This window comes from Helianthus annuus, chromosome 11, assembly GCF_002127325.2.
Source record: "Helianthus annuus cultivar XRQ/B chromosome 11, HanXRQr2.0-SUNRISE, whole genome shotgun sequence".
In the NCBI taxonomy this organism is placed as follows: domain Eukaryota; kingdom Viridiplantae; phylum Streptophyta; class Magnoliopsida; order Asterales; family Asteraceae; genus Helianthus; species Helianthus annuus.
In genome coordinates this window covers 10,197,704-10,208,997 of record NC_035443.2, presented here as the reverse complement: position 1 = coordinate 10,208,997, position 11,294 = coordinate 10,197,704, and the positions used below count along the sequence as shown (strand labels likewise).

General features: G+C 34.8%; 1 protein-coding gene across 1 annotated transcript; it reads left to right on the top strand.

Moving 5' to 3' along the window:
• Positions 1-1,306: 1,306 nt before the first annotated feature.
• Positions 1,307-10,985, top strand: LOC110889535 (histone acetyltransferase HAC1). Its single transcript, XM_022137080.2, has 12 exons — positions 1,307-1,573; positions 2,139-2,435; positions 2,944-3,222; positions 3,816-3,944; positions 4,021-4,221; positions 4,307-4,449; positions 5,393-5,600; positions 5,700-5,839; positions 7,792-7,870; positions 7,955-8,347; positions 9,778-9,995; positions 10,737-10,985. The coding sequence occupies exons 1-12, from the start codon at positions 1,385-1,387 to the stop codon at positions 10,849-10,851; spliced, it is 2,391 nt and encodes a 796-aa protein (XP_021992772.1). The 5' UTR covers positions 1,307-1,384; the 3' UTR covers positions 10,852-10,985.
• Positions 10,986-11,294: the final 309 nt, after the last annotated feature.

Below are 11,294 nucleotides of genomic sequence, written 5' to 3'. Positions count from 1 at the left end.
CACTTTATAATGAGTAAATATTAAAAAAAAAAAAAACCTATATACTATTCAAATTTAAAAAGTAAATACAACCAAAAACGGGCCAAGGTAGACACGTACCGCAGTGGCGGATTGACTTGGTTGGTAAGGTGGGCACAGGCCCACCCTCCAAAGCCCATACCATATGCAATTCTTTTTGTATCAATATCTCAAAAGTGTCATGTTGCCCATAAATTCTCTTTCCGTTATGGAATCGGTTTCGGTTTCTCATTTTAAGGGTTAGAATTAGTTATTGCTATAATCGGTTCAGTTCCAGTTCCAGGTATTGAGGTACCCTATTTTCATGTTTTTCTATACCTTATTTCCGAGTTTTTAGTACCCTATATTCAAGTTTTTAATAGTGTTATTTTCTCGTTTTTTTGTTTATTATTATTAAATATGCATTGTATTATGTAAAAAAATTAAAACAAATGCACGAACATAATTTTAAAAGATGGATATTAGAATCATGTATCGGGTATAGCTGGGTATAATTGGTTCCGGATATGGTTCTTGTTCGGTTTCGGGTATTAATCGGGTATGATCGGTTCCGGTTCCAGGTATTGAGATTAAAATGCATACCCTATCTATACGCTATGAGTAGTGTAAAATACAATTGAAAGTGAACACAAGAAACTGGTTTCGGTTTCGGGTATAGAATACCCGGGTATTAAAAAATCTGGTTTCGGGTTTTTTTTTTAACGAGTCTGTTTCTTTTGTGCCCCTCTACCTTTTATCGTTACAGTATTTAACTATTGAAATACCAACTTTTATCACGTACACAAACTCATCTACTCTTGTTATTTAACATCTACATATTAGCATGAGATTAGCCAAACAAATTAGCCGATTTCATTTTGTCCTGACACATTTTTAACATTTGTATATTAGCATGAGATTAGCCAAACAAATTAGCCGATCAGATTTTGTGTGACCCATTTTTTATGTTTGCGACTAAGTAGATTCTAATTTGGTGACGTCTTTACTTAAAATTAAACAAAGTACCTATTTTTACCCTCTTATATACATACGTATAGAGATATAGAGTTATAGTCTTATTTCTCTCTAACAGAGCATTTTCAAAAGATGAAATCACATAGAGGACAATTGTAATCGAGGTATTTATATATTATATTTAATTATTATATTATTTTATCATCATTTCCACTACATCAAGCAAAGCAAGCTTTTGGAACACCTTCACCTATAAGCAAACTTAACCCCTAAGTCCTGACTTTTAACATATCCTTCATACATACACACATATATATATATAACCTGTTTACCTTCTATGAGTACATACAAAGCATCTGTCTCTTTCAACAACACATCGAATCCGAAATCAAATACTTGACACATCAGAAAAATGGCAATGAGAGGAAGGGGTGGTCCTAATCCCAACCGTCCACCGGAAAATGCAGCACTTCCGGCTGAAGCTTCTTGTTCCGGAACCAAATCGGGGAAAGCAAATATAAAGGGAGTATCAATGATAGAGTTATTTACCCCAAAGCAGGTTCGGGAGCATATCTCTGGTCTCAGGCAGTGGGTTGGCCAGGTGAGATTACAACAATACCCTTATGCCACTTTATCTTATATTTTATTTATTCTCGTTTAATATCTTGTAGGAGTGTGCACTGTTCGTTCCGTTATTAGCCTTAATCGAAACCGTAATTGATGTTCAATCTATTTTATTAACTATTCGATTTTCAGTTAATCAGTTCGGTTTATTCGGTTAATTTGTTGGTTTTCGGTTCCGTTCGGGTAATTTCGGTTAATAACCAAACCAAAGATGGACTAAACTTTTTACTTAGAAATACATGGAATGAGGGTATAAATACATGAATTTGATGTTTAAATATATGAAATGAAGGCATAAAACATAAAAATACATGAAATGGAGGCATAAAAGCTAGATATATATAAATATATGAATGGTTCGGTTAACCGAGGGTAAAAAAATAACCGATAACCGATCTTCCGTTAATTGGTTAATTCGGTTTTCGGTTAATTTCGGTTCAGTTCCATCGGTTTTCTGTTTGGTTTTGGTTAACAGTTCGGTTTTTTATCACCCGCTTATAACGGTTCGGTTTTGATTAACGGTTTGGTTTTCTGTTGTACAGAGCAAAGCAAAAGTAGAAAAGAATCAAGCTCTGGAACACTCGATGAGCGAGAATTCATGTCAACTATGTGCAGTTGAAAAGCTCACTTTTGAACCACCACCTATATATTGTACACCTTGTGGTGCTCGTATTAAAAGATATGCAATGTTTTACACTGTTGGCGCTGGTGATACCCGTCACTACTTCTGTATCCTTTGCTACAATGAATCCCGTGGAGACGCTATTAACGTTGCCGGAACTAATATATTGAAAGCTAGATTAGAGAAAAAGAAAAACGATGAGGAAACTGAAGAATGGGTATGATGTTTTTCTATTATTATTATTGTTTTTATTATTAGAGTAAATTTGTCACTTTTGTCATTTTACTCCAAAACTCAAACCTTTTGAATCTGGGTCTTTGTGGTTTCAATTTTGTTGCCATTTTCATCCAAAATCAAAATCTTATCAGATTTTTCAGTTAACATCCAGTTTTTTTGTCCTTTTCCTCCCTTTTAATGAAGTGCAAAATTGTTAGTTTTTTTTTTAATTTGCTATAATAATATGTTAAAAAACCATTTTGTCTTTCATTAAACGAGGAAAAAGACAAAAAAATCTGGATGTTAATTAAAAAATCTGACTAGATTTTGATTTTGAATGAAAATGCACAAGAACCTAGATTCAAAAGGTTTGACTTTTGAAATAAAGTGACAGAAGTGACCACTCAGAGACCCTTTTATTAGTTTACTCTTATTATTATTCTAAGTTTTGCTTGCTTGATCGTTCAAATAAAAATATTCAATGTTTAATCGTTGTGGTTTTTCTGCAGTGGGTTCAATGTGACAAGTGTGAAGCATGGCAACATCAAATATGTGCGTTGTTTAATGATAGAAGAAATGACGGTGGACAAGCAGAATACACGTGTCCAAATTGTTATGTAGAAGAAGTTGAAAGAGGAGAGAGAAGTCCCTTACCGGAGAGTGCTGTACTCGGAGCAAAAGATTTACCGAGAACCATTCTTAGTGATCATATCGAGAGCAGGTTGTTTGCAAAACTGAAACAAGAGAGACTAGAGCGAGCTAGGGTCCATGGTAAAAGTTATGACGAGGTAAAAGTTAACCACTCTTACTCATCTTTAAGAAAGTTACACATTCACTTCTGACTTTTAATAATTGACAACTTTGACGTTAATCTTTTCTCTTTGATAACTTGACACCTCATTTTATTTAAATTACTTTTACGACTTTACACCGTAACATGCGGCACATTATTATACTTTTTTTTATCAACGCCTAACCACGTAGATGTTTAAATTGCTTTTATGAGTTATGACTTTACACTGCTGTCTAAATTATTTTTACAACTTCACACCGCAATGACGATACATGCTCTTGTTTTATCCGTGTCTAATGATATCAATGTCATGAACGTAGCGTGTGTAATAAAGTAAAAAAAAATTGTAATGTCATGTGTGGGTACCACACGTTAATATCATCATCGTACATTGTAAACTCAATGCTTATAAAGGTTACAATAAGTTAGATCGGATACGTTGAAACACGCGTTTTCATATGGTTAACGCATCACATAACGTGCCACCAGCTATGAACAACTAAGGCGTCGCTGCCACAACGCGCGGCCTGTGGCAACAATCTAGTATGATCAAAATTCTTATTGCGTTTTGAATTATGATTATGTCAGGTTCCAGGAGCGGAATCACTTGTTGTCAGAGTTGTATCATCCGTGGACAAGAAATTGGAAGTCAAACCGCGATTTCTTGAGATCTTTCAAGATGAAAATTACCCTGCTGAATTTGAATACAAGTCTAAGGTACTTAAATATCGTAATATTTCTTTTAATGTCATCATTATTATGCTATTCTCTAAACTACGGTTGCTTGTTTTAGGTAGTTTTATTGTTTCAGAAAATCGAAGGAGTTGAAGTATGTCTTTTCAGGATGTATGTTCAAGAATTTGGATCAGAGTGTGAGCAGCCAAATCATCGCCGTGTGTATCTTTCATATTTGGATTCAGTCAAGTACTTTAGGCCCGAGATTAGGGCGGTCACAGAGGAGGCTCTCCGTACATTTGTATATCATGAAATTCTGGTAAGTCTTTTTAAAATGCGTTTGGTTGCTTTATTCATCTTAAGTTGAGTATGCCAACAGATTCTTTTTTTCGTTCCGCTTACAGATAGGTTACCTAGAATATTGCAAATTACGCGGTTTCACAAGTTGCTATATATGGGCTTGCCCTCCATTAAAGGGTGAAGATTATATATTGTATTGTCATCCCGAAATTCAGAAGACACCAAAATCTGATAAACTAAGAGAATGGTGAGTGGGTTTGAGATGTGCATTACTTTATTTTGTATTATTATTATTATTATTATTATTATTATTATTATTATTATTATTATTATTATTATGTTAATAATATTATTATACTTATCTTTATGGGGTAGGGATCCTGTACATTAATCCAGAAGTTTGAGAAATGTATTATAACACTATATATAACACTATATAACACCATATAAACACCGTATAACACTATGTAACACCATATAACAATATGTAACACTATATAACACTATATAAAAATATATAACACTATACATCTATCATAGACATGCTATCAGACAAAATATAGTGTTATATTTGTTATATAGTCTTATATAGTGTTACATAGTGTTATATGGTGTTATATGGTGTTACATAGTGTTATACGGTGTTTATATGGTGTTATATAATATTATATATAGTGTTATAATACACTTCTCACACTTCTGGATTAATGTACAGGATCCTCTACCTATCTTTATGTTAAAGAGTAAAATATCATTTTCGTCCCTGAGGCTTGGTCAGTTTTGTGACTTTCGTCCAAAGGTTTGTTTTTCCGTAACTGGATCCAAAAGGTTTGAAATATTGCCATTTTCATCCGGCTCATTAACTCCATCCATTTTTCTCCGTTAAGTCGGGTATTTCTGTTTTTGTTGCTAACTTAAAAGGCAATTCGGTCTTTTTCACTTTATGTAAACGACTGAATACCCCTGAAAAAGACCGAATTGCCCTTTAAGTTAACAAAAAAGACAGAAATACCCCTGACTTAACGGAGAAAATGGATGGGAGTTAACGATCCGGATGAAAATAGCAAAATTTCAAACCTTTTGGATCCAAATGCGGAAAAACAAACCTTTGGAGGGAAGTCGCAAATTTGGCCAAACCTCGGGGAAGAATATTACTCTTACTGATTAATTTATGCGCATGCATGTATCAGGTATTTGTCGATGTTGAGGAAGGCTTCGAAGGAAAATATTGTAGTTGGTCTTACTAATCTGTATGATCGTTTTTTTGTATCTACTGGTGAATGTAAAGCTAAGGTAACCGCAGCTCGATTACCCTACTTTGACGGAGACTATTGGCCAGGTGCCGCTGAAGATATGATTCATCAGATTCGTCAAGAAGATCTGCTACTGATGCCTCGGGTAATTAATTAACTCTCTCCAATAATATTCCCTCTTAATTATTAGCATGCATTCATTAATGCCCCATACGCGTTTTCTTACTCTATTTATATGGTACAGCTTGGTGATTCAATTTCTCCAATGAAGGAAGATTTCATTATGGTTCATTTGCAGCATGCGTGCACTCATTGCTGTATTCTTATGGTATCTGGAAATCGTTGGGTCTGCAATCAGTGCAAAAAGTTTCAGATCTGTGATAGGTAAGCAGTCTGATATTTTACCTAGGCCTGTAAACGAACACGAACTAAGGCATGTTCGTGTTTGTTCATTTAACTTTAACCGAACACGAACATATAAACGGACACATTTTTTTTGTTTGTGTTCGTTCATTAAGAAAATGGGCATGTTCGTGTTCGTTTATGTTCGTTCGTTTAAACCAAACCGAACAGTTCATGAACATAAACAAACTTAAATGGACATAATTTTATTGGAATATAATATTTAGGGTTTTAGCATCGAGCCCACGGGCCGGTTTATCTCTATATATTGTAACCCTATTGAATGGAATACACTCAATCTATTCTACCATCTTACATGATATAGAGCCTTAGGAGTCTGGTTACCTATTTCTTCTCTGTTGCGCCATCACAAAAATACAAACCCTAGCCGTCACTACTTGTGAAAAACACTAGACAGGGCGGCGTGCCGCCACTGCCGCCGCCGCCCTGTCCAGCCACTGTTCGTTTTCCTTTCCTGTTCGTTTTTTTAGTTTACTTATTTCATGTTCTAATAAAGATTTGGACTGTGGTCCCTACCGCGCCGCCGGTAGGATTACGATCCGCCGCCGCACTCCTGCATTGGATGCCTCTTGTAGGATTAAGGAATCACTTAAAATTGTGGAATGTCATTGAAGATTATGGATTGAAGCTAGTTTTTTTGATATTGTGGAATGTCATTGGCAGAAGTTTGGACTTACAACTGTTGAATGGAATACAATCAATCAATTCTATCATCTTACAAATTTAACCAACATAAAACAACACAAATAAACATGATTGGAAAAACGTAAACGAACAAAAATGAACATAAAGGACCAAACATTGACAAACATAAAGTAGTTTTTTATATAAGCTAGTAACTAAATGCGATAAGTTTCATTGGAACAAACCCATTTTTATTATTAGAAAATCCAAACAGTAATTAGTTATATTTGTGTAAGTAGTTAGAAAGCCCGTTTTATGTTTATATTTATATAAATATAACTACTTATGATTTTTTTTAAATTTAAACGAACACAAATAAACAAACATGAATGAATAACATAAATGGACGTTCACGAACATAAATGAACGGAAGTTACATAAAAAATATTGACACGTGAATTACATCGATAAAAAACAAACGCAAGTTACATAAGACTATGGGGTATGGGTCGGGGGTTGGGGCGTGGGTTGGGTACAAACGCCCAAGTCATCACCTCGGGTGGGTTTGGGTTTCGGCGTGGCCCCTTGGGCGGGGGTTTCAGCCCGGGCGTTGGGCATGCCTAGCGGTCCTCCGTGACCAACTCTCATTGGTTGGTTGGCTAGGTCATAGCGGCTATGTTTAAAATTTAAAAAATAACCGTTTTTTAGGCTTTTTTTTAATTGTAAATAAAAGATGAAGTGAATGAAAAGTAAATTCACTAAATTGTTTTAAAGATTCTTTATATGTGTTATTTAGTGGGTTTTTACATGTGTTATGTGGTTTTTTTATACATCTTATACTGTGGGGTATGGTGTGGCAGGGGTTTGGGGCATGGGTTAACACGTGGATTTCGAGCCCTCCGGTGGTGACTGACGTGTTGGGTCGGTATGGTGGGGCGTGGCTAGCCCGCGTGGGTTGGGCAGTTTTAATAACATGCGGGCTAGCCACGCCCCGCCATACCGACCCAACACGTCACTCACCACCGGGGGGCTCGAAATCTACGTGTTAACCCATGCCCCAAACCCCCACCACACCATACCTCACAATATAAGATATATAAAAGAACCACATAACACATGTAAAAACCCACTAAATAACACATATAAAAAATCTTTAAAACAATTTAGTGAACTCACTCCATCTTTTATTAGTATACATTATACAATATACAATGGTGTTTTTATACAATTCTTGCCAAAATATATAATGAACGTAACCAACTGATCTAACATAACACTTGCAATTACAGTTGTTATGAAGTTGAACAAAAACTCGAGGATAGGGAGAGGCATCCTATCAATCATAGGGAGAAACATCCGCTTTATCCAGTAAGTTTCTCAAAATTGAGATCTCCGTCCTCTCAATCTTAATTTAAGATTACAATTACGATTAAAAATGGATTAATTATGCAGATTGAAATTAACGATGTCCCGGAAGATACCAAAGATAAAGACGAGATTCTCGAGAGTGAATTTTTCGACACACGTCAGGCTTTTCTTAGCCTTTGTCAAGGAAACCACTATCAATACGATACACTTCGTCGTGCAAAACATTCATCAATGATGGTGTTGTACCATCTTCATAACCCAACCACACCTGCGTTTGTGACAACGTGCAACCGATGTCATAACGATATAGAAACAGGACAAGGTTGGCGCTGCGATGTTTGTCCCGACTATGATGTCTGCAATTCCTGCTATCACAAAGACGGAGACATTGATCATCCTCATAAGTTGACACCTCATACCTCCATTGCTGAGCGCGATGCACAAAATAAAGAAGCTCGCCAACAACGTGTTGTACAGGTATATCTATACTATATATAATGCGTAAGACACACAATGGCGGACCCAGGATTTTTTTTATTGGGGTCCATTTTTTTGTGTCAGGATTTTTCACAACCAAACATTAAAATTTTCGGGTCGGTCATCGTAGTCGGGTCGGGGCTAGGAAATAATGTAGAAGCACTTAGTAGACATAAAACCACTACATTATATGTTGGAAGTTTTATTTGGTAATCAAGTGTTAAATAAAATCGACATTCAATTTATTATTTTAAAGAAGTTAAAACACTAGTTTAATTATGATGGAAAAAAATAAACTAAAAAACAAGACATATAAGACGTGAACTTTGGATCTATTTGTTTCAACACAAGGGATTTACCACCACACCATCTTTGCTTTTAATACTATGGGGTCCAATTAATTTTTTTTATGGGTTCTTGAAAAATTTAACATACCGATTCTACTATTTTCTAAAAAAAATTGAGGTCCGTGGACCCCGATCCGGACCATGTGGGTCCGCCCCTGAAGACACGGACATTTTAAGATAACCCAATAGTTGACAACTTTTTTTTTGCTTTAATGCATAAGGTACAACCGAAAATGAGGTATATTAGTCTTTAAACATTAATTACACTTTAATTCCCTCGTTTTTTTTTTGACAAAATTATAGATAATTAGTTAGTGGTTACACTTTATCCCCTTTAAAAAACTAATTACCCAAATGGTCATGACTTTTTTTTGTATGTTAATACTTTTTTTTAAATTACACCATAAAAACAAGTATTTTATTCTCTTTCATTTGAGTATAGTATTGCTATATCTTTTTAAATTAAAAAAAATTGATATGTTACGTGATTAACAGTGTCTAAGGGTTAGCAATAACTGAATCGTTAACCGAAACCTAACCTAAATCAAACAAAAACTGAATTAACTGAAAACCGATTAACCGTAACCCGAATTAACCAAAATCGGATATCGATTTTTTTTACTCTCATTTAACCAAAATTAACCGAACCGAACCATTCATATTTTCATATATTTCTAGCTTTTATACCTTCATTTTTTGTATTTATACTTCAATTTCATATATTTATACATCCATTTCATTTATTTATACCTTAATTTCATGTATTTCTAAGCAAAAGTTTTAGCCAAAGTTTGGTTTTGGCTATTACCCGAAATTAAATGAATCAAACCAAAACCGTCAATCTAACCGAATAAACCTAACTGATTAACCAAAAACCGATAGGTCAATAAAATAGACTAATCCATGATTTCGGTTTTGGTTGAGGATAATAACCAAACCAACTTGGCAGTGTCTGTGTTTCCGCCGCATTGCGCGGGCGCCCTTCTAGTACTAAATATATGTGTTTTTTTTCTTTTCACTTTGTCCATTGCTTATAAAGATTCAAGACCATAATTATATATCTATATTTTTTTGGTATTGCAGCTTAGGAAAATGCTTGATCTTCTGGTACATGTATCTCAGTGTCGGTCCCCTGTTTGCCAGTATCCAAACTGTAGAAAGGTAAAGGGACTTTTCCGACACGGGATTAATTGCAAAGTACGCGCTTCTGGTGGCTGTGTTCTTTGCAAGAAAATGTGGTATCTTCTTCAACTTCATGCTCGCGCATGTAAAGAATCCCAATGTCATGTACCGCGCTGCAGGTTTGCCCCGTTCCTTACCATCTTGTGGAAGTATTATTACAGTATATTATATAATTTATATTCCACTAGCGGGAATCTGACCGGTATTGATTCGGTTTGTTACACAAAAGAAATTGTTCGGTTTATTACGGTATCGGTATGGTACCATCACCCGGTTTAAAATCATGATATGCCTAAAAAATGTGTTTTACATTGAAAACCATAAAAATGAATAGCGGTGCCGCTTCCGATAATAACGATACCCATACCGTACTGATGTTGATCTCGGTTTGGTTCGTCACAGTCGTGTAATCAGCTTTCTAAGAAAAGATGATGAACACGCTTGATTGGGGGACAATCAAATCAAATAAAGATTAAAAGGATTAAAAATCGCATATTATTTAAAGTATAAGAGGTGAAACTGAAATATTAAAAAATAATATTATCTTTAATTTATTTTACTATTCATCGTTGTTCGTTAATATGTATAAAAATAAAAATAAGAGGTGAAATTGAAACTTAAGAAGTTTAATATTTTATTTAATTTATTTTACTATTTATCGTTGTTCTGCTTTAATATGTATAAAAATAAAAATAAGAGATGAAATTGAAACTTAAAAAAGTTTAATATTGTATGTAATTTATTTTACTATTCATCCTTGTTCCGCTTTAATAATAAAAAAAAATATAATATAATATAATATAATATAATATAATATAATAATAATAATAATTGATGGGGTTGTTTGATTTTGTATACAGAGATCTAAAGGAACATTTGAGAAGGCTCCAACAAAGGTCCGACAGTAGGCGGAGGGCTGCGGTAATGGAGATGATGAGGCAGCGTGCGGCTGAGGTTGCTGGCGGAAGCGGATGACAAAGTTGTAAATATTGTTGTTTGGTATAGAGAAAAACACTATGGTTGGGAATTGTTTGTATTGAAAACGTATTGTATCAAAATTTAGGGTTACAAAGAAGGGTGTTTATATAGAACACCAAGTTACATATTTAGCCCCTACACTACAACACATCATTTACTTTCCGACACACCCTCTCAAGTTGAGTAGTGGGATCACCAATGCTTAACTTGCTCAAGAAGCTACTAAACACGTTCCCGTTGACAACTTTTGTAAAAATATCTGCGAGTTGATCTTTTGACTGTACATATGGGAGCTTTATGATACCTTCCTCCAATTTCTCCTTGATGAAGTGCCGATCTACCTCCACATGTTTTGTTCGATCATGTTGGACTGGATTTTCTGAGATCTGTATAGCAGCTGTTACACCCTTATATTTATACTAGAATTAATAGCTAATTTT

Excerpts from the sequence above, each read along its gene's own strand:
- LOC110889535 (XM_022137080.2), top strand. The coding sequence starts at position 1,385 with ATGGCAATGAGAGGAAGGGGTGGTCCTAATCCCAACCGTCCACCGGAA. Across the intron at positions 2,436-2,943 it reads ATGAGGAAACTGAAGAATGG|TGGGTTCAATGTGACAAGTG; the intron begins GTATGATGTTTT and ends GTTTTTCTGCAG. Across the intron at positions 5,840-7,791 it reads AAGTTTCAGATCTGTGATAG|TTGTTATGAAGTTGAACAAA; the intron begins GTAAGCAGTCTG and ends TTGCAATTACAG.